The following is a 26,585-nucleotide window of genomic DNA, read 5'->3' as shown; positions in this document are numbered from 1 at the left end:
CACAGTGTGATCCAGGCGCTTCACTTAAGATGAGCTGATTGGCTAAGGTGTGTCTGGCTGTAGTCTAAGATTATTGCAGTGAGTGATATTGTATGAAAGGAACAGTTGTCCACTCCTAGTCTCAAGCTGTATGGAGACTGTTTGCACAAGAAAACAGATGTGAGTGTGTGTGTCACACAAGAACTCTTGTTCAGTATCATAGACCCACATTTCCTTTGTTTTTAACACATCTGAGCTAATGACCCCTTGGGGAACTTGGCTGTTAGGGCCAAAGGAAACTACGACAACGTATGGGTGAGATGTTTCAGTGCAAGTCAGCATTATTATATGATGAGGACCATTGAAACAGACACTGCCAATGCCCTGTCACTTTTCCCTCAGTGTCCCCATTCCCGCGGACAGCAGCTTCAGACATGTACCTGTGACTGCACTGTAGTCAGTGAAACTGCACAGTGAGTTAAACAGCATGAAGTGGTCATCACAATCCCTTAACTGATTATCTGGGTCCCTATTTCTGCTCTGACCCTTCTTGTTCCAAATTCCCACCAGTTGTCTTAAAGTCTGACCCACAGTAGGACAGAGCAGTGATAAAAAGAGTCTGTAGAGAAAAAATAGCTAAACATAACCTCAAAAAGTGGCCTCCTGGAAACAAGTGTCTCTGAGGAGTCTGAGGAGTCTAAGACATAAGCATACACCACTGCTTTAGACACACAAGGGTTTTCCACCTTGGGCCACATTCATGTTTCCTGAAGAGCTTCTCAGTCTTCTAAGGACCAGGGAAGAGCAGTGTAACAGTGTGTGGTCCAGTTAGTCCTTAATGTTTACAGTTGTTCAGCTCTCATGACAACCCACCCATGGATTTAAATTACTGTGTGTTTCTCTGGGCATTTATACTTTTCCCTAGTGTCAATCAAACACCTCTGGCCATCAAAAGACCTGGGTGCTAGAAGACATCCTGAAGATCATTTTTTTCAGCCTCTAAATTTGGAAGATCCCAGAGCTCAGTGAGGTGAAGTCCTTTGCCCAAAGTCCCTGTAATTTAGAAACAGAGGAGGGACCTTCATCCAACTTCCCAACTCCCAGTCCAAGTTTTTTGTTTGATGGCTGTTTGTTTGTTTTTTTCCTGGCTGGACCATGGCTATCTCAAAGCAAAAGTTTCCCAGGACAAAGTTAAACAGGTAAAGAAGACTTTGTTCAAGACTATTGCAATAGGAGCTAGTGCTAAGCCTGCCTAAATGAAGAGATCATTATTAGGCCCCAGAAAGTTCTCATCCCTACCTAGGGGATTCTATGCTGAGATGAAACTGTGGTACCACTGTGGTGGCCTATTCTGTTCCTGTAATCCTTGCCAGGCACCCACCGGCCCTGGGCAAAGACAGTGAGTCTTGGTATGCATACTCGATTGTTCTCTATTCCCTTCATGGGGACTGCCTCTTTATATCATATTATAAAGCCAGCTCAAATCCCTGTGCACACACCTTTTTCATTTTTGTTCATTATTCCATTCAAGAGACTGGGGGTGGGTTTCCCCTGAAATTTCCGAAGAGTCTTTCACTGAGGCCTAGCACATAATAGATGTTAAATAAATATCGATTGAATGAATGACTAAATGGCATCATTTGTAAAAATTCCAGTTACTTAACAGTTCTTGGCCTCCATAACTAAGAATCTGTTGGCTACTCACTAAACAAGCGTTGTGTAAGTATTAGAAAGAAAGAAGGTAAATTGCATCAATTTTCTTTTAAATATATTCACTAAAACAGTGTTTTTTTAATCTTTCTCGTCCTTCTCCACCTTCTTCTTCCTTCACCTCAACCCACAGAAGTATATTTTCCATTGCAACCCACCACACACACACACACACACACACACACACACACACACGAAAAAAACAAAAATTTCACAAAACAATTTTCACCCTCACTATAGTTTCAGTGTACTCTGATATTTTCTATTCTATTTCATTTCTTAAAAAAAAAAAAGTGAATTGAGACCCACTACATTAGCTTTATGACCCACTACTGACTGAGACCTATAATTTGAAAAATACTACTCTAAAGCTACATTAGCAAATGGCAATGGAAAAACTGCTTGATATATTGAATATAAAAGCCATACCTGGGATTATTTAAAATTTTGAAAATATTAAATTCTAGAAAAATTGTATGATGTTGGGATGGGTGAATGAAGAGAGAACAGGTACATAATCCATAGGATTATAGGGCATCAGACCTGAGGAATTAAATTTGGGAAAAGGTAGAAAAATGGGAGTACAAGATAAATGACAGTGATAGCAAATAGATTGAAATACTAATAACTTCATTTGACAAATTCTGCTGAAAACAGTTGGGTACACTCCTGAGTCAGGAGACCTAAAAATGTCTAATTCCCAGATGGTATCATCGGCACACTGTGAAACAATATGTTCTTTTAAAATTAATTCAATTTCATCTATTTTTAATGACAAAGTAATGCATAAATACATTTTTGTCAAAAATTAAAATCATACAGAAAAAAGTTTCTCTTGACACTGTATCTCCTTTCCAGTCCCAGTGACTTAAAGAACTATTTTCTTTCTTTTTTCTTTTTTTTTTTTTAAAGATTTTATTGGGGAAGGGGAACAGGACTTTATTGAGGAACAGTGTGTATACACTTCCAGGCCTGTTTTTCCAAGTCAAGTTGTTGTCCTTTCAATCTTAGTGTGGAGGGTGCCATTCAGCTTCAAGTTGTTGTCCTTTCAGTCTTAGTTGTGGAGGGCGCCGCTCAGTTCCAGGTCCAGTTGCCGTTGCTAGTTGCAGGGGGCGCAGCCCACCATCCCTTGCGGGAGTTGAACCGGCAACCTTGTGGTTGAGAGGACACGCTCCAACCAACTGAGCCATCCAGGAGCTCAGCGGCAGCCCAGCTCAAGGTGCCATGTTCAATCTTAGTTGCAGGGCTGCCCACCATCCCTTGCGGGACTCGAGGAATTGAACTGGCAACCTTGTGGTTGAGAACCCACTGGCCCATGTGAGAATCAAACCGGCAGCCTTCAGAGTTAGGAGCATGGAGCTCTAACTGCCTGAGCCACCGGGCCAGCCCTTAAAGAACTATTTTCAATTTGAATATACTTCTAGGCCTTTCCATTGCAATTAATGTGTTTGGATTAAGGTGTACTGGTTTATAACTTTGTTTTGCTTGTTCCCTCTGGGTTTGGCTCCTGTTTCCCCTTTCTTGCTTTGATGTGACATAATAGGAAATACACAGTTGGCCATCATTCGCAGTTCTTGGCACAGAGTTCCTAAAACTCTTAGAATCTCTGTAATAGTGTCTTTTTGTATACTAATGAAGTGAGTCTTGGAGGCTGGAAGTGGATTGCCAGGGGAAAAACCATGTGACTAGAGGGTTGGAACTTTCAGCCCCACACCCCAACCCACCTACCTGAGGTACCTCCCCTACCTCCCGGGATGAGGTGAGGGGCTGGAGATTGACTTACTCATAAATGGCCAATGACTTAATCAACCACGCCTACATCATGAAACTTCTATAAAAACTCTAAAAGGAGGAGTTCAGAGCGCTTCGGGGTTGGTGAGCACATGGAGGTGCTGGGAGAGTGAAGCAACCTGAAAGGGCATGGAAGCCCCACACCTCTTCCCACATGCCTTGCCCTCTGCATCTCTTCCAATTGGCTGTTCTTGAGTTATATCTTTTATAATAAGCTGGTAATGGTAAGTAAAGTGTTTCCCTGAGTTCTGTGAGCTGTTATAACAAATTATTGAAATTAAAAGGGGGTTTGTGGGAACACCTGATTTATAGTCAGTTGGTCAGAAGTATGGGAGGCCCAGACTTGTGACTGGTATCTGAAGTGAGGGCTAGTTTATGGGACTGAGCCTTTAGCCTGTTGGGTCTGCGTCAGCTCTTGGGTAGTTAGTGTCAGAATTGAATTAAATTGTAGGACACCCAGTTGGTGTCGGCAGAGAATTAGAGAATGGCTTGGTATTGAAAACCCACATATTTAGTGTCAGAATGTTCTGTGTGTAGAGAAAATTAGTTTTCTTACATCTGCTTTCTTTTGAGTTACTTGAATACCTTTTAAATATTCTCTTTTAATTTATTTATTGTGATTTTGATTATATCCCTTTGAATAGATTCTTTTTTTTTACTGGTTGATCTAAGGACTACAAAATACGTAACTTTTTACTGTCTACTTAGAATCATTATTTTACCATGTTAATTGGAATGTAGAAAATTACCACCTTATAGGATCCCTTACCCTCCCTACTTTATGTTATAGTTGTCTTATATATCACTTGTACATATATTGAAAAATCCCATTGGACAATGTTATAATTTATGTTTTCAACCATCAAACATATTTTGAAAAACTTAAGAGACGAATAGTCTATTATATTTACTCAGTGTTTATCATTCCTGTTGCTCTTACTTCATTCCTGATGTTCCAAGTTTCTTTTTTGTATCATTTCTCTTGTTTGAAGAACTTCCTTGAGCAGTTCTCTTAGCAGACGTGCTGGCCGTGAATTCTCTTAGTTTTTCTTCATCTGAGAATGTCTTTATTTCACCTTTATTCCTGAAGGATATTTCCACTGAAAATAGAATTCTGGGTTGACAGTTATGTTCTTTCAGCATTTTAAAAAAGCTCTGTCATTTCCTTCTGGTTCCACAGTTTCTTATGAGAAATCTACAGTTATTTGAATTATTGTCCCCTCTAGGTAATGTGCTGTTTTTCTCTGGCTGCCTTCAGGATTTTTTTTCTTTGTCTTTAGTTTACAGCAGTTGAATTATGATGTGCCTGGGTGTAGATATCCTTGTTTGTTTGTCGTTTGGTGGTTTTCCTATTTGAGGATTCTTTCACCTTCCTGAATCTGTACATTGATGTCTTTGGTCAAATTCAGGAAATTTTAGCCATTATTTCTTAAAATTTTTTTTTTCAGCACTGCAGGCTTTCTCCTCTCCTAGGACTATCTTCAAGTTCCCTGATTCTTTTCTCTGTCATCACCATTCTGCTATTGAGTCTATCCAGTGAGTGTTTTATAATGAGAGAAATAGAAATAGAATGTGAGTTACATATGTAATTTTAAATTTTCTAGTAGTCATATTCAAAAAATTAAAAAGAAACATAAAATTAATTTAAATAATACATTTTATTTAACCCAATTTATCCCAAAATTATTTCAACATTTAATCAATATTAAAATTATTAGTGAGATATTTTACATTCATTTTTTATCTTATTTTTTTGAAATCCAGTATATATTTTATACTTGCTGTAATCTCAGTTCAGATGCAAGATTTCATCAGAAATGCTTGGTGTGTATTTAGATTTAATAAAATTTATGGTTGAAAAAGTAGATTCGCTTACCCAAGCTGTTCCAAACACACCTAAGACTTTTCCAATAATTGAACTGAGCATCAATTTTAAGTTAAAATTAAAATAAAAAGTTTAGCTTCTCAGTCACATTGGCCACATTTCAAGTTCTCCATAGTTGCATAGGCTTAGTGGCAAATGCATTGAACTGTGCAGTTTTAGACAGAGACTTAATTTATATCTGTTTGGAAGGAAGTTTGAGACTTCCAGATGAGAGAAATGCTCTGTATGTTCTTTGCTTTGGGAGGTAAATCTTTACCAACAGAAGAACATGATGCAATAACAACATGAAATATCGTGTTAGTTTTCTATGGCTACCATAATAAAATACCACTGACTGTGTGGCTTAAACAAGAGAATTTTATTTTCTCACAGTTCTGGAAGCTAGAAGTCCAAGATCAAACTGTCAGCGGGTTTGGTTTCATTATCAGGTCTCTCTCCTTGACTTAGAGATGGCCAGCTTCTCCTTTTGTCTTCACACGGTCTCTCCTCACGCATGTCTGTGTCCTAATCTCCTCTTCTTATAAGGACACAAGCTATACTAGATTAGGACCCACCCCAATGACTTCATTTTATCTCAATTAACTCTTTAAAGACCCTATCTCCAAATACAGTCACATTCTGAGGTACTGGGTGTTAGGACTTCAACATATGAATTTGAAGGGACACAATTCAGCCCATAAAAATATGAATCTGGATGTTCTTTCTTCTTTCTTTGGTTACCTCCATTTTGGCCATGAGACAAGATGTTCCCACTTCCCTCAGTATATTAGTTACTTTGGCTATGTAACAAATTATTCTAAAACTTAGTGCCTTAAAACAACAAGTATTTATTAGCTTACTGTTTCTGTGAGCCAATTTATCTGGGTAGGTTTGGCTCACAGTCTCTTGAACTGTTGCAATCAAAATGTCAGCTGAGGCTGAAAAGAGTTGAAGTATCTGCTTCCAAAATGGCTCACTCACATGGCTGATGACAGGAGGCCTCAGTTCTTCTCTACATTAACCTTGCCGTGGGCTGCTTGAAGGACCTCGCAGTAAGGCAGCTGGCTTGTCCCAGAGTGAATGATCCAATGGAGAGGAAGCAGGAAGTTGCAGTACCTTTTATGACTTACTCTCCCAAGTTGTACACTTTCACTTCCACTTTATTCTCTTCATTAGGAGCAAGTTACTAAGTCAAGCCCACACTCAAAGGGATAGGAATTTGGCTCTACCATTTGATGGGAGGTGTGTCAATGAAATTGTGAATATATTTTAAAAACACCACACGTTGTGAGGAAGTAAAAGCTTGGGAAGTTTCAGTGAATAAAGTACCACATTTTTAGCTTCTAAATTTAAGAGGTATGGTCCAGGTCTTAGACCAAACAAGATTAGAAAAAGATGCAAGCCAATAGAACAGTTATCAGGTTATGGAGTCATGCAGACAAAAGGGCACATGCACATACCTGTGTTCTCTTTAAAAATTGTCTAAACTATTAGTGTGCCTTTATTTTTCCACTGCCATTATAGAACAGTTTAATCAAGTTGCTAGGGTTTCAATTGAGACTGCTTTGAATTTATAGAATAATTTTGGGGATAATTGACATCTTTACAATGTTAAGTTTTCTCACCCAGAAACATAAATATCTATTTACATTTACCTTTCGTATATCTTTCAATAAATTTTTTTCTAGAAGGATTTTATGCATATTTCGTTGTGTATTTCTAAATATCTTATATGTATTTATTGATGTTGTCCATTTGATGTCAGTTTCCAAAAAAAATGTGGTAAGATCTCTTATGTTTATGGGTTCCTTGTAATTCTGTCCATTTTTTATTTACATATGTATAACACGATGCTAAAATTGAAATTTTGATCAAGGCACTGTCAAAGGTTCATAAATAGCCACAGTAAAACCAATGAATCACTGAAATAGTAATTAGTAAAAATATATTGTTCACACACCAAAAACACAGTTTGCAAACTGGGAGCATTCAAACCAAAACATGGAATGAGGCTCAGAGGGCAGTGGCTGTTCATTCATCATATTGATTGGTTATAATATTAGAATTTTCCTAAATGGTAGGGAATTGGTCAGTGGTTACCTCATATCAATCTTGAGAATCAGTGTAAGTTTTGCTTATGACTTTCAATGGCATAAACAAGAAATGACTAAAGTCGACTTGGTTTTGCAAAATAAGGTAAATTATGCTTTATTTGTATGACAAAACTGGGTTTGTCTGCTTAGGGAATTGCCAAGGCTGGTCTTCATTTATATTCAATTTTAACAATGCAGGGATACAATAGATAAAAAATTCCAAAGCCAAGTCACCATATGCAAATATTCAAAGAAAATGTTGAAAAACCTGTTACATGACTTTTCAGACCTCTCTTCCAGTTTAAGGACATAAAAAAGGAATGAGAGTATAGAGAGGTACATACTCCATTTCTGAAGAAATTGGTGAAGAGATTTCTTTGGAAGGAGATGGTCCCTTGTTGCTAATGTCCACCCCAAACTGAACCTTTGGAAGAGGAAGGAGGTGCTTCATCTCATTTTTTTCTTTAATTTAAGCAAGTACTATTTTCCTGAAAGCCCTATTTGCAAACCTTCCATCCAATCTGCTCCTCAAAGGGCTTTGTTTTAAATTTCCAAGTAATGTATGCAGTAGACGTCACCAAACCACAGCTCAGCTCTCAAAGCCTCATTGTGGAATCAGGATGGGGCAAAGGTAAACATTTCTGATGTCCTATGATGGTCCCTTACAGTCTGAGTCACAAATTCCTCACTATCGCATCAAAATAGTGAAGTGCATAGAAATGGCAGGTTCTCCTTGTAAAAGTGTGATGGTGAAGGTGCTGGAAAGTATGTCATTGATTTGATTTAGGTCAAATGGGCTTCTGCCCAGATCATCAGCATACTAACTCACTGTCAGCCAGGAAGGCTAGAAGTTGAACTGTCTTATGATCTTGCTCAGGCAAAAAAATAAAAATAAAAACGTAGTGTTTTTCTTCCTCACCTCTTTGACAAACAAGGTCTCTCATGGAGGTAGATCTGGAATCTATGACATCTTAATCACTAGGGAGAGGTGGGGGTAGAAGGGCTACTGCCTGCGACGGGAGCTCTAGGGAGATCTATGAGAAACAGGAGAATACAGAGAGTCTGGGATCCTTCCTCCTCCTAAACAGCTTTCTCCAGGACTCCCCTTCAGGCTTCTGAATGTTGGAAGCAGAAAGTTCCTCTCACACTTATTCAGGGAATCATTTGGTTACACTAGAGAATGTAACCAAAGTATCAGAGCCAATGAAATGATTCCTGCATTCATGAAGGTTCTGGATGTTCTTTTTATCGCTGGTTTTGAACATTTTTACTATAATATGCCCTAGTATAGTTTTCTTCGTGTGTGTGTGTGTGTGTGTGTGTGTGTGTGTGTGTGTGTGTGTGTGTTTAGGGTTCATTAAGCTTCTTGTATATGTGGGTTTATAGTTTTCATCAAATTTTGAAATCTTTCAGCCATTATTTTTTTGAATATTTTTTTCCTATTTCTCCCCCTCCCTCCTCTTCCTTGGGGACTCCAGTAATATGTAGCTATGTCACTTAAAGTTGTCCCATAGCTCACTGATTTGTTCATTTTTTAAAAAAATCTTTTTTCTGTGCTTCATTTGGATAGCTTTTATTGCTGTCTTTAACTTCACTAATTTTTTCTTCTGTGATGTTTAGGTTGTTGTTACCCCATCCAGTATATTTTTCATCTCATACATTATAGTGTTCATTTCTAGAAGTTCAATTTGGATCTTAAAAAAAAAAAATCTTCCTTCTCTCTTCATAATGTTGTGAACATATGGAATATAGCTATAATACCTGTTTTAATATCTTTGTCTGCTAACTAACATCTGTGTCATTTATGTGTCAGTTGAGATTGATTGATTTTTTTTTCTTATTATGATTGAATTTTCCTGCTTCTTTGCATGCCTTGTAATTTTGATTGGAAGCCATACATTATGAATTTTATCTTCTTAGGTGCTGGATATTTTTGTATTCCCATTAATACTCTTGAGTTTTATTCTGGGATGCAGTTAAGTAACTTGGGAACAATTTGATTCTCTTGGATCTTATTTTTAAGGTTTGTTAAATGAGATCAGAACAGTGTTCAGTGTAGGAATAATTATTCTCCACTACTGAAGCAAGACCCCTCTGAGCATTCTACCCAATAGCTCATGAATTGAGAGATTTGCAGTCTGGCTGATGGAAACAGGCACTATTCTTGGCCTTGTGAAAGCACCTAGGAACCTTTCTAGTGGTTCTTTCTCTGGCCTTCATTAGTTTCCTCACATGCATGTGCTGATCAGTATTACTCTAAATACTCAAGAAGCACCTTCTATAGATCTGTGAAGTTCTCTCTCTGAAGCTCGCTCCTCTCCAGTCCTTTGTCCTGCAAATTCTAGCTGCCTTGGTCACCCCAAACTCTTAGTTTCATCTCCTCAAGTCACATAAACCATAATCATCAGGGTTTGTAATTAATAAATGAATGTGATTATTTGATTAACATCTGACTCTTACTTCACAACCAGATTGTAAGCTCCTTGAGGTCAGGGGGTTAGTCTGTTTTGCTCATCATCTAGTGCCTCATACAGTATCTGGCTGATAGTGGGTCCTCAATAAATACTCAATAAATAAAAGAATGAACATTAAACCCAATCATAACACAGGGAAATACTAAGTTCCCAAAGACTTCATGCGCATTAATATGTGCTATGGTCTGAATGTTTGTATCCACTCCCAGATTCATATGTTGAAATCCTAATGTCAATGTGATGGCATTAGAAGGTGGGCCCTTTGGGAGATCTATAAGTCATAGGGGCAGAACCCTCATGAACGGGATTAGTGTCTTTATAAAAGAGACCCCAGAGAGATTCTTCATCCCTTCCACAATGTGAGGACACAGAGAGAAGGTTCTGGCTATAGACCTATGTTATCTTTAATAAGCTTTATTTGTTTCACCTTTCACATTTAATGTATAATTAATTTGGAATTGAATTTTGCATATAGTTTGAAATAGGTGCAAAGGTTCATTTGTATCCATTTGAATATACAATTAATCCAGCATCACTTATTGAAAGGACCATTCTTCCTCCATTGTGTTGCTGTGGACCCTTTGTCATAAATTGGGTGACAATACGTGTGTGGATCTCTTTCGGGACTCTTCTATCCCACTGATATTTTTCTATAGTTGCACCAATACCACATTGGTTTAATTATTGTAGCTTTGTAAAATGTCTTGATTTCTGTAAATCACTGAACTACGCTTTTCTCTTGAAATGCTTTCTCTTGACATTTGCAAATCTATGCAGTATTTAGAAAACGTTTGTCAATTTCCACAAAAAATAAGCCCACTGGTCAAAGCTGGAACAATTTGAGCAATGAAATAAATAAAGTAGTACTAGATTATAACCTAAATTATGAAATAAATATCCATGAGTCCATACTGATATAAATACATGATTGAATAAATAAATAAATGGGAAAAATAGACAAACTTCCCATGTAGAAGTATTTTAAGTAATTTATGTAAATACTCCACTCTCAAGGAAATGTAACATAATTCTTCACTTCTTCTGTGCGAGTTGTGCATAGTGAATCCCATAGTGCAAAAGAGCATAGCATGGAAAAGAGGGAAAATGAGTGACTTCCTAATGGAGAAATTTGATAATATATACCCTTGATATGATGCAATGAGAATGGCACTTTACCTCTTTGTGGTCTTTCTCCCAAACCAGTCTAATCATGAAAATACATCAGACAAATCCCACCAGAAGACATTCTACAAAATACCTGACAAGTACTCACAAAAAATACCAAGACAAAGAAAATCTGAGAAACTGTCACAGCTAAGAAGAGTCTGAGGAGACATGACGACTACATGTAATGTGGTATCCTGGATGGAATACCGGAACAGAGAAAAACATTAAATAAAAACTAAGGAAATCTGATTAAGCAAAGTATGGACTTTATTTAATAATAATTTCTTATTGGCTGATTAATTGTGACAAAGGAACCATATGAATGTAAGCTGTTAACAACAGGGGAAGCTGGCTTTTGGCTAGGGGGAACCGTGCTCTCGGTGGAGGCAGGAGAGCTGAGCCAGAGCCATGACCAGTGCAGTGGTAGCAGTTGGACTGACCATTGCTGCTGCAGGATTTGCAGGCTGTTACGTTTTGTAAGCCATGAAGCATGAGGAGCCTCAACTAAAACAAATTTTTCAAAGCCTACCAAAATCTGTCTGCAGTGGTGGCTATTACAGAGGTGGGTTTGAACCCAAAATGAAAAAATGAGAAGCAGCATTAATGCTCGGTTTAAGCCCGACTGCTAATAAAGGAAAAATAAGAGCTGCTCATTGACTAATTATGCTTTTAAATCACCCAGACAAGGAAGGATCTCCTTATATAGTAGTCAAAATCAATGACGCTAAAGATTTACTAGAAGGCCAAGCTAAAAAAATGAAGTAAATGTATGATGAATTTTAAGTTCTTACTAGTTTATTTATATGAGTACCAGCTTTTTATAATAAAATGCCTCAAAGCTACAAATTTTAAAAATGATTTATCACAAACTAAAAGCCTTGGTATAAGTTTCTTGTTTAAATTTGAGGATTTTAAATCAGATTATAGAATATTTGGAGATTAATGCTCAATAATTATGGATAAATACATACCATTTGAATAGAAATATTGTTCATTACTCATTGAGCAAATAATTTAGTACCTACTTCAAGGTAAAGTAAACATGACAGTCTCTGGGGTGTGAAACTGATACACTGGTCATTAAAATACCATGTGATGAATATTATGATGGAATGAATCAGTACAGATTGTTATAGTGGGGACTCATCTCATTGGGAGGAAAGACCGTCAGCTGCTTGGAACACTGAATTTAAAAGTGAATTTAGCCACAACTTTGTCATAAGAAATTGATCGAGGTTATGTATATATCACTGACAGAATTCAGATTTCATACATTAAAAACTTGATAAAAAAGGAAAAATAATAATAGAGGAAACTGGGTGGAGGGCACATGAAACCTTCCCACGCTACCTTTGCAACCTATATGTAAATCTAAATCTATTCTAAAATAAAAAGGTTTTTTTAAAAGTAGAAATACAAAACAACAGAGCACCATCTGACACGTGTGCATCCTGTGTGTTATGTTGTGTTGTCCAACAATGTTGTGTTGTTCTTGCCAAACTGTTTAACCTGAATGTCATCATGAGTAAACTATCAAAGAATTCTAAAGCACATTCTGCCAAACAATTGTCCTGTATTTTTCAAACAATGGAAAACTGATGGATTTTTTCAAGATTTTAGAAGACGGATGATATGCAGCAATCAATTGCAATATGTGAAAGTCGACTGGATCCTGAATTGAAAGGAAAAGAAAGAAAACAGCTACAAAAAGACATTTGGGGGCTCATTAGAAAACATTGGATCTGGACTATTTTGTCGAGACTTGCAGCTTTAAGTGTTTGACAGTTGTAGGGAAATCTGGCATGAAAACAGAATTCAAATGTCTTTGAGGTGATTATGGGAAAACTACACTTTGAGAGAGTTGTATCAAAGTTTCAAAATCTTCGAGTGAGGCATTATTAGCATCTGGGAAGCAGCAGACTCCCAGCTCTTGGAACAGCGTTTTGTGAAAAGCCAAATAACACGAAGCAGGCATGTCTCTCATCTCTGTGATACACGGAGACATCCAATCCATTATCAACTCCTCTCGTCTACCTCCTAGATGTAACTTGAATATGTCTATTTTTCTCTATTCCCACTGCCACTATCCTAGCCCATGTCACTGTTATCTACAGCTGAGACTTCTGCCTTACCTTGCAGGGCCTGTAGAGCTCCAGGATTCCAGGAAGCAATTTACATTGTAGCCTATGTAAGTACCCGCCCCACGCCAACCCCCACCACCACCCAGGACACCTCTACCTACACAATACATTACAATAAGGAGTGCTTGTTGTTCAATGCCGCCCAAAGGCTGCTCTCCCTCCTTTCTCCCTCCTGGGATCTATTTTCTATTTTCCATTATTACTCTCCCATTGTTATTCGTTATTATATTATTTCCATTTGTTATTTATGATTATAATTGGAATATTTCAGGTAAATAGAAAAAACATGTATTCATCACTCATCTTTTTCGCATTTTAACATTTCATAAACTTTTTCAGTTAGGTAACTTAAATGATTGTTATGAAATAAATCACACATAGGGAAGAGTATACATAATGTAAATGGATAGTTTAAAGAATACTCATGTATCCACCACTCAGCTTAAGCAATAGAATATTTCCAAATGCCCCTAAAGCCTCCCATATGCTTCTTCCACACCAGAAACTCTGCTGTGTCCCCCAGAAGTAACGGCTATCCTGAATTTTGAGATAACTGTTTTCTTGTGTTTCTTTATGTTTGCAACAGATACAGACAGATCCTTAATGTTTTGCTTTGTGTTGCCTGGTTTTTAACTTCTATGTAATGGAATAAATCTGAACATGTTCTCCTGTGATTTGCTTTTTTTTGCTTAGCAATATGTTTTGGGAGTCATCTCCGATGTTGCAGGGAGCTGAAATCCGTCTGTTTTCCATGCTTTCCAATCCATACTTCACACGGGAGCCAGAACAATCTTTTAAAGATATACATCCCACTGTTTCTCACTCCATTGCATAAAACCTTCAGTGGCTTTCCAATACTCTTGGAATAAAATTGCAGATCCCTGGTGTAAACTATGAGTCCCCTTGTGACCTGGCTCCCTTTTGGGTCTCATCTCACTCCCTGGGCTGAGGTCCATTTCCTTGATCTCAACAAGCTCTTCCCTTCCTTCTGACCTTTGCACACACCTGAATTCTTCCTTTCACTCTTCACATAGCTATTCCTGCTGAAATTTCAGGTCTGCGATTAAACATCACTTCTTTAAATGGATCTTCGCTAACCTCCCAATGTAACTTAGGTGTTTCTTATTTTGCTTCCTTTCTATCCGGTTTCTTCAAGCATGTACCAATTTTGTTATTTATCTATGCATTTATTTTTAAATGTATTTCATACTTGTCTCCCTTAAGATGTATTGAGGACAGGATCACATATGTTTTGCTCATAATGGCCTGTCTAGTCCTAAGCAGAGCCCTGGTGTGTAATAAGTTCTAAACAATTACCATTCAGTGAGAATTGAAGCCAAGAAAAGTTGATGCAATCAGGACAAAATAGTGTTCAGCTCATGTATTCTGGGACAATTCTCTGCTGGATAAAAATTGTTAAAAATGCAGGTGTCAAAGCATTCTTCAAGAAAGCCTGTCAAGCTCAGTGTGATCAGAGGCAGATGTTAGGCTTTGTATTTGCCCTATATGTTGACCTGGAGAAAGTGACCAGGAAGCAACTTAATGTAGTGGGTGCTGTGCTATATTTTAAGCATAAAATATATAAAGATAACTAAAGCTCATTGAGCCCGTACTTGTGAGAACACTATTTTAAGTGCTTTGCATAAATGAATGGAATTAATTCTCATAATAATCCTAACAAGGAAGTGTTTTGTTACCCTCATTTTTACATACCAGGAACCTGAGGCACAGAGAGATGAACTTGTCAGAGTTTATACAACCAGTAAGTGGCAAATCCAGTCTGTGGACCCAGGCAATGTTACTCCAGTGTTCTTTGGCACTATGCTGTATTGCCTTTTAATAATTTTATTCAATGAATATTTGTGGCAAAAATAAACGAGGGTGTCTTTTATAGCAGAATATTCAGGCGATCAACTTCACAATTGCTGCAACCCTAGGCTTCTGTTCAAGGATCAGAGAAAAGCACTGAGTCCGTTGGTCCCAGGTAGGTGTCTATTTCCTTGAGGGGTCCCCTTGGGAACAGAGGGCTCTAGAGACTGGAGGGGACAGAATCCTCTAGGAGACACATACTTCTTCTCAGCACAATCTCTACTCTTCAAGTCTTCACATTGGTTCTGGGGATGCCTAGTGGTCCGTGACCTACGCTGCTCACAGTATGCACACGGAGAGTTAAAATCGGGACTCCAGTCCTTAACGGGGGAAGTGCTAATTAACCTTCTTCTTACTTTTGTGCCCAGAGGTATCAGGTGAAATCCCCTTTCCCTGCCGTGATAGCAAGTATTCACCACTCACCACAGGAAGCATTGGGCCAACGGGTCCATCCTGAGAGACCCAGGCCAGGAGGGCTCCTGCAGGGCTAGGCACGGGAGGGAGGAGAGGGCTACATCTGAGCCCTCCTATGAATCCCGCTGCTGCAGAAATGTGTCCAGAAATTTCCACAGTGAAATTGGAAATACTATTTTGGAAAATTTAGGAACAGCCCAATTTTCATACAAGTTAACTAACATCTCTAAATGTGCAGCTAATTTAAAGGTGTGAAAATTTTTAGAACAGATTTTACTATTCACAACTTTAATAATCATTGCCAAATTCTACCTTAAAATTAAAGAAACAGTCTCTCAAAATCCGCTACGGTATGTAGGGTTAATTTGAAAACTAACTTTTGATTGAGGAATAATTTTAGAGTTACTGAAAGGTGGCAACGATAGTACACAGGGTTCCTGTATCCCCTTCACACAACTCCCGCTAATGTTAACGTCTTGTATGAAACGATGGCACATGCATCAAATCTAAGAAATTAACACTGGCACCATGTGACAACTAACCTACCTACTTTATTCATATCTCACCAATTTTTGTCCTCACTAACGGCCTTTCACTGTTCAGGATGCAATCCGGGATACCACACTGTATTTAATCCTCATGTCTCCTTAGTCTCCTCCTACCCATCATAGTTTCCGTCTTGTTTTCATGACCGTAACAGTTTCGAAGAGTATTGGTCTTGATGTTGTGGAATGAACCTTAATTTGGAATTGTCTGATGTTTTCCTCATATTTAGACCGAGATGATGAGTTTGGGAGAAGAAGAGCACAGAAGTGAGATGCCTTCTTATCATATCAGGGGGTACATGATAACGCCATGGCTTATGTGGGGATGTTAACATTCATCATGGTTAGGAAGTGTCTGCTGGGTTTCTCCACTGTGAATTCTCGTTGTTCCCTTTCTAAGCTCTTGATACTTTGGAATCAAGACTCTGAGTCCAGCCCACACTCAAGGTGGGGCAGGAGGGATTCACCTCCTCCGCTTGAGAGGAAAAATATCTACACACGAGTCTGTTTCGGACTATGTCTTTGACAACTAAGATTTCAATCAGCTCTATGACAGGCATAGTCCAAGAGTGGGAATGTGAAAGGTCATATCACATGACTGTGTGTGGGTGAAGGCCAGCTGCTCCTTGTAGCATCATTCTCCCTGGGAGGGAGAGACACAACATATTCTGGACCAAAAATGGGAGCACATATTTTCTTTTATGGTCAGTCTCTGAAGATCAGGGATGGAGTATGAAACCATACATATAGTTGTTTTTTTAACCTCCTCTTGCCATGAAACCGACTTTCTGATATCATTACCACACTGCAGAAGCACAGTCTATTTCACTTGCATCACCAGAGGCTCCTTGAATGTGATTCTGAGGCTCAGGATATCCTTTCTATTCTCTATTTCCTGGGATTCTTTCTGTTGGTCTGAAATCCTTAGCACACGTTTTCTGTTGAAAGGAAGGTTGAGGAAGATTAACAGGTAATAATGTAAACTGTTAAGAAATATTATTGAGGTTTCTTCTTGTATTCGTTTGCTAAAGCTGCCATAACAAAATACCACAGACCGGGTGGCTTAAACAACAGAAGTTTATTTCTCACCAATCTGGAACTCCAAGCTCAAGGTGTTGGCAGATGTGGATTCTCTGAAGTTCTCTCTCCTTGGCTTGCAGATGTCCACCTTCCCACTGTGTCCTCACATGGCCTTTTCTTTGTGTGCACTCATCACTGCATCACTGGCATCTGTCTACTCTGTGTCCCAACGTTCTCTTTATGAGAATGACAGTCAGATTGGATTAAGGCCTATTCCAACAGGCTTATTTAAACTTACTCATGTTCCTAAAGGTCCTATCTCCAATGACAATCACTCTCTGAGGTGGTAGAGGTTAGGGCCTCAACATATGAATCCGTGCACAGGTGGACACGATTCAGTCCATAACACTCCTTGAGATCAACAAGATTGAAGTTGCTTTGAATCCCAAAGACTCAGGTGGTAAATCATGGTTGTTTCAAGCTTCTATGTTGAGTGTAGATGTGAACTTGTCTATTTTCAGAGCCCTATGATTTCTTCCCTGGGAAGCATTACGTTAGCGTGTGTAGGGGCTCAATAGGGGTAGAAAGACTGGGGTAGACCACTGAGAAAGTGGAATAAGAATTAAGAGAAAAAATGAACACGAGAGCCCCAGTGATCAGGTATATTAGTCATTAGGGCCTAGAATGAAGTTTATGCCTCCCTGAGTGTGATCATCATGGATTTATGCAAAGTTTATCAACTTCTTAAAAGCTCCACGAGCTTCTTTTTGTCCATAAGAGAAAGTCCAAAATCAAATGGCCTTACGACACTGTCCCACCTTACCAAGGTCCTCTGCTCTCTCTCTCTCTGCTGGTCACCTCCGTGTTCCACAGGATCAGTCCTCACCCAGTGATTGACAGGAGTAGGAGGTATGCCCTTATGAGGGTAACCAACTCTTCTGGTTTGCCTAGGACTGAGCACTTTCCTGGAATGTCAGTCTTTCAGTGCTAAAACTTGCAGTCCTGGGAAACAGGGATTCTTGGTCACTCTGAGTCCAGGGTCCTTGCCATTTGACAGGGATAACTCTGAATCTCAAACTATTGCTCACAGTTCCTCAGCAGGATTGACTTCAGTTTTCTGTAGAGATAACCCACTTGATAATTTACCTTGTATAAGTTATCTTCCCTTCTGTCCCATCCTTCCCGTACCCCTAATGTTGCTTCCCAGGACCATCTCCAAAGAAACTACTTGCTTTTTGAGTGTGCTTCTGAAGTAGCCAACCTAAGACAGTTACTGTTCCTTGATCTTTCAATAAGAAGACAAGGGGCCTTGAGATAGAAGACATGGGTTGAGAGAAAGTTGTTGCATATAAAAGGTTCTGCTGATACAGTTACAATGACACAGCTGCCGTGGGATTGTTGCACAGGTGGGCCTGGACAGTATGGCCTGGGGGGCAGAAGGGGTGAGGATAGAGGCCCTATGAAAGTTTTGGAACAAGCAGGTAGTGGCTGGACTTTTATCTACTGTTGGATGAGTCATTTGTGCTTAGGGGAAGCAACTTGCGTGTCAGAAATGCTGACAAGTTTAGTATCTCTGATGATGGGGCAATGGCTGTTGCTTCAAGTGGGGAGCTTCAGAGGAGGGCACAGGGGGTTGCAGCAGATCAGGGAGGTGACAAGAGCTTGGGGCCAGGGTGATTGCAACAGGCTGGGGAAAGTTGAGAAGAAAGTTCAATGCTGTTCCTTTGTGGAAGAATGGATGTGTGGAGGGAAGTACAAAGGTGACCCTCAGAATAATACAGTGATATTTCTTGTCTGGGATGTGGAGGTGAGTCAGGCAAGTATCACTCGGGCATCTAGCAGGGCCCAGCAATGTGGTATCCACGTCTGCTGTGGTGATGTGTTTCACGGTGACGGGGAAGCCCATAGGGACTAGGTCGTGCAAAGGGTATGAGTAGCTCTATACTGTATACGTTTGAAGGCTAGCGGGCATCTATCAGAGACTTTAGTGGAACCTTCCCATAAAGGATGCATGGAGACCCAGATCCTAACATGTTTCAAGATGTGATTGTCTTCCCAGTTCTTCCCCAGCTTTGGGTCCAGGAGGAAAGAGATCAGACATGACTGCCACTCTCAGGGCTGCATCGTGGGCATTTAGAGGTCTTCATTGCTCGTCGGTCCCTCTCTCAGCAAGAATGAGCAGCCAAAGAGCACATGGAAGCTGTGCCCTTGCTGAGAAAGTGGCTGTGATCACTGGGTCCACAAAAGGGTGAGTGAATGGGAATCCCTGCTGCCTCGTGACCAGGAGATATTAGTGTCCCCATCCCAGAGCAGGGGAGGCCATTCTCACACATCCCTGCCTGACACCCCACCTCATTACACAGCTCTGGCATTTACAAAGAACTCCAACTCCTAGCATCTCTCTCTAACAACCTGGTGTTTAAGTTCCAAGAATGATGTTGGAAAACCTGGTGCTTCTGAATTGGTCGGGTAGTGTTTGATCTAGTCTCTGCACTAACTGGCTGGGTAACCCCAAGCTATTTAACTTTATCACAAATTATTATTAAAATACAGCTAACATACAATAGTATATTAGTTTCAGGTATATGCCATAGTTATTCAACATTAAGCTATTTAACTTGTTACCGTCATCAGGACAGCCTTCTTTCTCCATCCGTCATAGGCACTCGGCCATCAGTCTTTTAGGGTTCTGGTCCAATAGGGAGGAGAAGCCTGAGACCTATTTGTGTCTCAGACTCAGGGCTCTCGTTGACTGCAGAGTGCCAATGGCACAAGGACATGTCTCGAGACCAGCTCAGAGAGCTTTTATTGATGAACCTCTCCTGATCATATCTCTGCCTATGTCCCTTTAATTCCACTCATCCTCTAACTGCCACAATGGGCCACGATCGGTAAGGAGTGGTTACCGCAGGCTGGAGGAGGGGTGAATTCTGGGGTCCATTGCTTCAGGGGCTCTGTCTTCCTTTTGACGTTTCATGATCTCTAACATCACCGATTTACACCCCTGTATTGTAGAACTGGTTAATCACTCCAGACTTCTGAGAGCCCCATGATGTTTGTTTGAAAACTTTGTGTGTATTCCCTTATCCAGCCTTCACAGCAAATGAATACATTAAAAATTCCAAGTTGCCCAGATAGTTTATACAAGAGAGGGGAACTACGCCTTCTGTCCTTTATCACAGGGGCTCAACCTGCCCCAGTCAAGAGTGCCTCAGACCTCCTTATGCAGGGGGGCTGCACACGTTCTTTGGTATAACAGTTTTAAAGGGCCGAGCAGAAGAAAGCTGTTAGGCTTAGGGAAAGTGCAATGTACACCAGAGGCCTTTGGCTAGAACAACGGGAGAAATCGTTGGGCAGTGAACGAGTCTCCACAATTTAGGCTGTGTGCCCAGCGAGTTTACAAATGTTTTGATGGAACATTACTTTTTAAAAACTCCCTTTATCTAAATTGATATGAAAGTCTTCTTGTCTATAAAATATTATTCTTCTACCTGCAGTTGTGAGGATTCAATGGGGTAGTCTTGTGAAGGCCTGATGTATAGTAAGCGTTCAAGAGTTCCTCTTCCCCACTCCAAGGTTTTGGAGGCGGCTCTTGGGCCACACTCTGGAACTCACTTTGTGTCGCATGATCAAGGTCCTAGGAGGCGGTTGGGGATGGCAGAGCCATCACAGCCATGTCTGCCCACAGGATCGGCCTCGCCATCGCCAGGCGTCTGGCCCAGGACGGGGCCCACGTGGTGGTCAGCAGCCGGAAGCAGCAGAATGTGGACCAGGCTGTGGCAGCACTGCAGGGGGAGGGACTGAGTGTGACAGGCACTGTGTGCCACGTGGAGAAAGCTGAGGACCGGGAGCGGCTGTTGGCCACGGTGAGGGGCCAAAGGGTAGAAGGACACAGGCAGGAGAACACACAGAACCTTTTCCTCACTGCTCAGCCCTTCAGGAGCAGGGACCGGGATGGGGGTCCAGAAGCCCTAGAACACATCCTGAGATCATGACTGCTCACCGTATCCCTGAGCAGACACTGGCTCTCTGGAAAGTGGCCAGTTGATGAGAGGACCCTCACCCCTACACCCCCTCACCACACATCCTGAAAGAACTATGGTTGAAGAGGGGTCTAAAGGAATTTCCCCATCCCAAGTCCCCAGAGGGATTCCTGGAGAAGACCTTCCTCCCGTGAGGCCCTCAGCACAGAGAGCCTGCCCATGGCCTATCCAGGGCACTTACCTTCACCAAGAGTTTGGTTCTCACAGGAGCCTTGTGACTGACCATTCCTGGTGGAGACACTGATCAGCAAGCTCTGCCTCAGTGGCCCGTGCACCTGGGCTCTCTCCTCAGACCGTCTCCACGCTCACCTGGCCCTTCACGTCTCCCCTCCCCCAGGCCCTGGAGCACAGTGGAGGTGTGGACTTCCTGGTGTGCAATGCTGCTGTCAACCCCCTGGTGGGGAGCATCATGGGGACCAGTGAGCAGGTGTGGGACAAGGTGAGGGGCTGCTGGGAGCTGGTGGGGGGCTGATGTGCTGGCTCTGCATGGGCTCCAGCAGGGCATGCCCCCGCCGAGCCTCTCCTCTCCCCTCCTCCATGTTATTGTAAACACGCGCACTGTGCCCTGATGCTCCTTTCTGGTTTGTGTGTTTTTAAGGCCAGTTCCTCACTTTTTCTGCGTTCTTTTCTCTTCCATTCCTTTCGCATTTATTCAGCAAATACTTATTGAGGGCTTGCTTTGTGCCAGGCACTGCTCCAGGCTGTGGGAACAGAACTGTGGGAGTAAGTCTCTGCTCTTGGCAGGACTCAAGAATCGTAAGGTCTCTGCTCTCTGTCAACAATTTATGTTCTTACCTCCATTTACGGGGTCATATGTTGGTGGTGGTGCTCGACTGTGGCGATCCGTACCTGCCGCTACGACTCTGTGCCTTTTGTAGATGTGGGTTTCTCACTGTCCTCCGATGAACCTGCTGCCCCCATCAGGCCTGCACCCACACATCAGCTCTCTGTGGGCTCGGAGGTTCCAACTCATTATGAGTCCACTTAACCATCCTTCCAGCTGGTGTTCAAAGGTCCAGGGAGACTTTGTAAAATGCTTTGAGGTCCATTTCGGGCTTCATTACTCTCCTATGTCTCCTCTTCTGTTCATTCTTCTGTATTGTTCCCTTGTCCTACTGATGGGCAAGATGGATGGATGGAGTCACGTACTTCCTGTCATTGTTAGCACTTCCTTCTGCCCCAAGCACTGGGCCAGAGCATTTCCTTCTGCCCTCCCTAGTTCTCCTCGCTCTGCTCAGTGTCCTCAGGGCTGCCGTTCTTGCTATGTACCCAGGCTGGGTGCCCTTCCAGCCCACCTGAGGGATGACCTGAAATCAGAGCTCGCTGCAGCTGCTGCCAGTAGACTCCAGATTCTCTACTTCCTTAAAGCCTCTGAAGGATCATTAGCGATTAGGTAGCTAGAATTTCATTGCTGACAGTCTCCTAACCCTCCTCATTCATTTTCCCTGTTAGTGTCTCAGTTCATAGGATCCTGACTCTATCTTTTTTGTGGGCGCTGTTTGCAATCTTCCCTCCTGAAGCTGGGCACACTTGCCGACAGCCAGCCTTACTTTCTCTGCTGCTCACCTGTCCTCCAAGGACTTGCTATTCCACATGCAGTTCTGCACCACTAGACAGGAATCATCCTCTAATTACATCTGCCACCATCTTGGAGGTGAAATACGAGGGCACAAATCAAGTTCAGAATTTACTCGAAGCTCTGCTTTCACCTGAACCCAATGTTCATGAGGTGTCCTGTGAGGGGAATTCTTCTCTCTCATCTTATCCTTGGGCCAGCCTGAGCACCTCTTCAGGGAGACCCCATTCTCCCCAGCAGGATGGGATCTCTCATCTACCTACCAAACAGGAGACGTATAAAGCAGACAGACAAAGACAACTCTTCCAGAAATCTCCCTTGCTCTCAGCACCTAGTACTTTCCCTCCTTATGGTTCTTCAATATTTTTCTAGTGTCTTCTGCTTATATAATTATATCTATTGGCACGGCCAGTTTTTTTAAACACCTGAACAAATCTTTCCTTCGCCCCAGTCCCGAACAGTTCACATATTCAGGGCTTTGCTCCCAGGACTGTCCCTTAACCGAGCTGCCTGTTAAACCATGAGAAGTCAGAAACACCTCTTGCCCAGGTCAGAAGGGGGATTAGTCTGTCAGATCTGCACACATCTGGTTTTGCTTCAAAAATTGTAAGGACTTCAGGTGTCTTATGAAAACAAAGCTGGGCTGACGGTGTCTGTCTCCGCCCTCCACCTGCTCTGATTTCAGATCCTGAGCGTCAACGTGAAGGCCCCAGCCCTGCTGCTGAGCCAGCTGCTGCCCCACATGGAGAAGAGAGGGTAGGCTACAGGGCAGGGTGGGGAATGGTGGGAGTTGGGGAAACTGAGGCACAAGAATTGACTCTGGAGAGCTTGGGGCACACCCGGGAGTGGACGTGGACAGCACAGGTCTTTCTGAAATCTCCATGTCCCTCCTCCCTCTGCCCCGCCTCACCCCACATTCAGCTATAGTTTCTGATTCTAGTGGCTGTGGGATGAGGGTGAGGTTCCAGGGGCCCAGGCACGTTCTCCTTGGCCTTGAAATCACCAGGCTTAGGAGGAGGCTGTGCTTTGGCTCCTTGACCTTGTGGGCTGTTCATCCACACCCTCACCTACTTTGGTTTTGTCAGAGCTGGACAATCCCTTTTCACCAACTTACAACCTATGACAGGGTTTGCCCCATTTCTGCCCACAGGGAGAAGCCACCCCAGGCCCTCCTCATTCGTTGCTTCTTAGTCTCTAGGGACTCTGCCTCTGTTCCAGATCCTGCATATCTGACCACCCTTTACACATGTTCCCAGGGGTTTCATGACAGGAACTTGGGCCACCACCTCCTTTGGGACCCATCGGCTCCTCTGACCCTTCACACAGGCATACCCTGTAGGAAGTAGCTGAGGACTGTCTGGAGAGAAGAGAAAGTTGCTATCATTTCTTGTCTCCTCCTGCCCCATCTGCTCTCAGAGGTGGCCCGTTGATAAGCATTCCCCTTCGGCCATGTTGCCTCTTCACCAAGCCCACTGTGCTCCTTTCCCCACAACTGGCTTGGGTATTGTTCCCCCCTGGAGAAGCAGAAGAATACAGTGGTTCTGAGCATGGACATTGGGTCAGAGAGATAGGGTTGGGATCCCAGCTCTGCCACTCATTGGCTGGGTTACTAAACCGCTCTGAGTCTCGGTGTCTTTAGCTGTGAAATGGGAATAAGAGTAGGACCGTGTGAGGATCGCATGCTTCACGACTGCATTATAGCCCTTCAATCAATGCTGACTTATGAGCTTTCTCTCTCCTTTTGTGTTTGTCTGTCTCGTCTCAGGAGGGGTGTCGTCATCCTGGTCTCTTCCATTTCAGCTTATATACCACATGTGGTGAGTGCTTGCTCCGTGTGTCCTGGTTGGGAAAGGGCGTGGTGGTTCCCCAAGCCTGGGGCAGACCCTCCTCTTAGTCCTGCTGCCCTGGGCAGAACTGGTGCCCATGTGGCTGCTGGCTCGCTCACACCGGCTTCTCTTCTCAGACCAGGCTGAGGAGTGTGTCTGAGCTCTGGCTGGGCCAGGTGTGATCCTCTGTAGGTGAGAAATCCAACTGACAGTTCCTTTCACCCCCATCACCTCCTAATCACTCTTAATCCCGTGCCAGGCGCTGGGTGCCTACAATGTCAGTAAGAAAGCCCTGCTGGGCCTCACCCGGACGCTGGCGTTGGAGCTGGCCCCCAGGGGCATCCGGGTGAACTGCCTGGTTCCAGGAATAATCGAGACTGACTTCAGCAAAGTGGTGAGCACTGGGGCATGTCCCCTGTTCCCTAGGCTGGCTGTGTGGAGACACTGCCCGAGGACTAAGAGGGAAAGGGGACTCATCCTTATAGCTGAGGTCCTCACCATCCTCTGAACTCAGCCGTGGCCCAGTCCATCAACACTGAGAAGGGCAAAGCTGTCATGCGTGTTTTGTCACTAACTCGGGGGCCCTCCCATTTCCTTCTTTTAGCAGCACTGACTCTTTCACCTCTGTCTTTTGTTCAGTTGCATGAGAATGTGGCTTTCTGGAACAACTTCAAAGAAAACCATCAGCTGCAGAGGCAAGTGGCATTTGGTGCTTTGGTGGTCTGTGTACAGTTGTGGAAGTTGTGGAAGGTCAGTTGAGTCTGACCCAAGAGCAGACCCCTTCCTGTGTATCGGCCATTCCTTTTTCTGAATTCTGGGTTCCACACAGGCCCAGAGGGTACAAGTAGTGCTGCTGTATCCACCCTGTCCCTCCCTGGCGCCCAGTCCCACCGGAGAGGCCTGTTAGCCGCAGCGCACAGAACCCGAATGTGAGATCGCTGATGCTATGTTCTGTGTTCCTTCCATCCAGGCTGGGGCAGCCAGAGGACTGCGCAGACCTCGTGTCTTTCCTGTGCTCTCCAGATGCCAGCTACATTACCGGCGAGAATATCGTGGTGGTTGGATTCTCTTCTCGGCTCTGACGGGGCTCGGGGGCTACAGAGCTGTGGGTCTGGGCCTTGGAGCCTGAGGGTGGGTGTGCTAGGGGATCATTGCGGTCTGGGGACAGAATCCAAAGCTCTTCCAGTCTAGCAATGTGGAGGTTCGCACATGCCAGGCTTGAGGAAGAACCTCCAATAGTCTCATCCTTGGGACCTTCTGAGTCTGTTCCATGTTGAAATATTACAAGTACAATCTTACTTTCTAGCCACAAATCCTGTTCTTCCATTTCTTTCTGTTTGTTTCTTCTTACATGATAAACTCCTGTTCCCTGACCCTCCATTTTGTCCTAATATATCAATCCCCCCCTCTTTATTTCCTCCTTTAAATAGTCTAGATTGCACAATATAGCACTTAAATCACTGTTTTATAAGTGCCTTTAGCTTTTTTCCTCACTGCTTTTCTGCTGTACCCCTTTGGGAGAACACTTGTGCTTAATCAATCCAAATGTCTTTTTTTAAAAAAAAACTATACTTCGGTTGTTGTGGAAAACTGGAGAAATTAAGGCTTCCAATAAAATTTTGGCTTTTAATATCACTCGGCAGTCTTTTTACAGGATCCTAGTTGGGACCACCTACCTTTCCCCTAAACATGTATTTAAACGTTTACCAATTGTATTAGTGTGGTAACAAAGTACCACCGACTAAGTGGCTTAAACAACAGATACTTATTTCCTTACAGTTGTGGAGGTTAGACGTCCCAGAGCAAGGGGTCAGCAGGGTTGATTTCTCTTGAGGCCTCTTTCCTTGTCTTGAACATGGCTGCCTTTTTCCTCTGTCTTCACATGGTCTTTCCTCTGTGCACGTCTGTGTCTTAACCCCCCTTCTTATAAGGACACCAGACGTATTGGATTAGGCCCAACCCCAATGACATAATTTAACCTTAATCACCTCTTTAAAGACCCTATCTTAAAATACAATCACACTCTGAGGTACTAGAGGTTAGGAGATCACCATATGAATTTGAGGGAGGGGA

At 42.4% G+C, this 26,585-nt stretch overlaps 1 protein-coding gene and 1 pseudogene across 1 annotated transcript in view; both read left to right on the top strand.

Moving 5' to 3' along the window:
- The window catches only part of LOC117023027 (dehydrogenase/reductase SDR family member 2, mitochondrial), a 107,372-nt gene extending 81,324 nt beyond the window's left edge, over positions 1 to 26,048 (top strand). The window contains exons 2-9 of the mRNA XM_033107441.1: positions 19,127 to 19,315; positions 20,756 to 20,933; positions 21,448 to 21,549; positions 23,372 to 23,442; positions 24,452 to 24,503; positions 24,772 to 24,906; positions 25,152 to 25,207; positions 25,483 to 26,048. Of these exons, the coding sequence (XP_032963332.1) occupies positions 19,167 to 19,315; positions 20,756 to 20,933; positions 21,448 to 21,549; positions 23,372 to 23,442; positions 24,452 to 24,503; positions 24,772 to 24,906; positions 25,152 to 25,207; positions 25,483 to 25,594 (855 nt within the window). The 5' untranslated portion in view covers positions 19,127 to 19,166 and the 3' untranslated portion in view covers positions 25,595 to 26,048. The remainder of the gene's footprint in view (positions 1 to 19,126; positions 19,316 to 20,755; positions 20,934 to 21,447; positions 21,550 to 23,371; positions 23,443 to 24,451; positions 24,504 to 24,771; positions 24,907 to 25,151; positions 25,208 to 25,482) is intronic.
- Positions 11,487 to 11,843, top strand: LOC117024059 (mitochondrial import inner membrane translocase subunit TIM14-like; annotated as a pseudogene).
- Positions 26,049 to 26,585: the final 537 nt, after the last annotated feature.

The sequence above is a fragment of the Rhinolophus ferrumequinum genome, chromosome 6, assembly GCF_004115265.2.
Source record: "Rhinolophus ferrumequinum isolate MPI-CBG mRhiFer1 chromosome 6, mRhiFer1_v1.p, whole genome shotgun sequence".
NCBI classification, from domain to species: Eukaryota; Metazoa; Chordata; class Mammalia; order Chiroptera; family Rhinolophidae; genus Rhinolophus; species Rhinolophus ferrumequinum.
The sequence above is the reverse complement of the archived record's forward strand: the minus strand, read 5'-3'. Positions and strand labels throughout refer to the sequence as shown.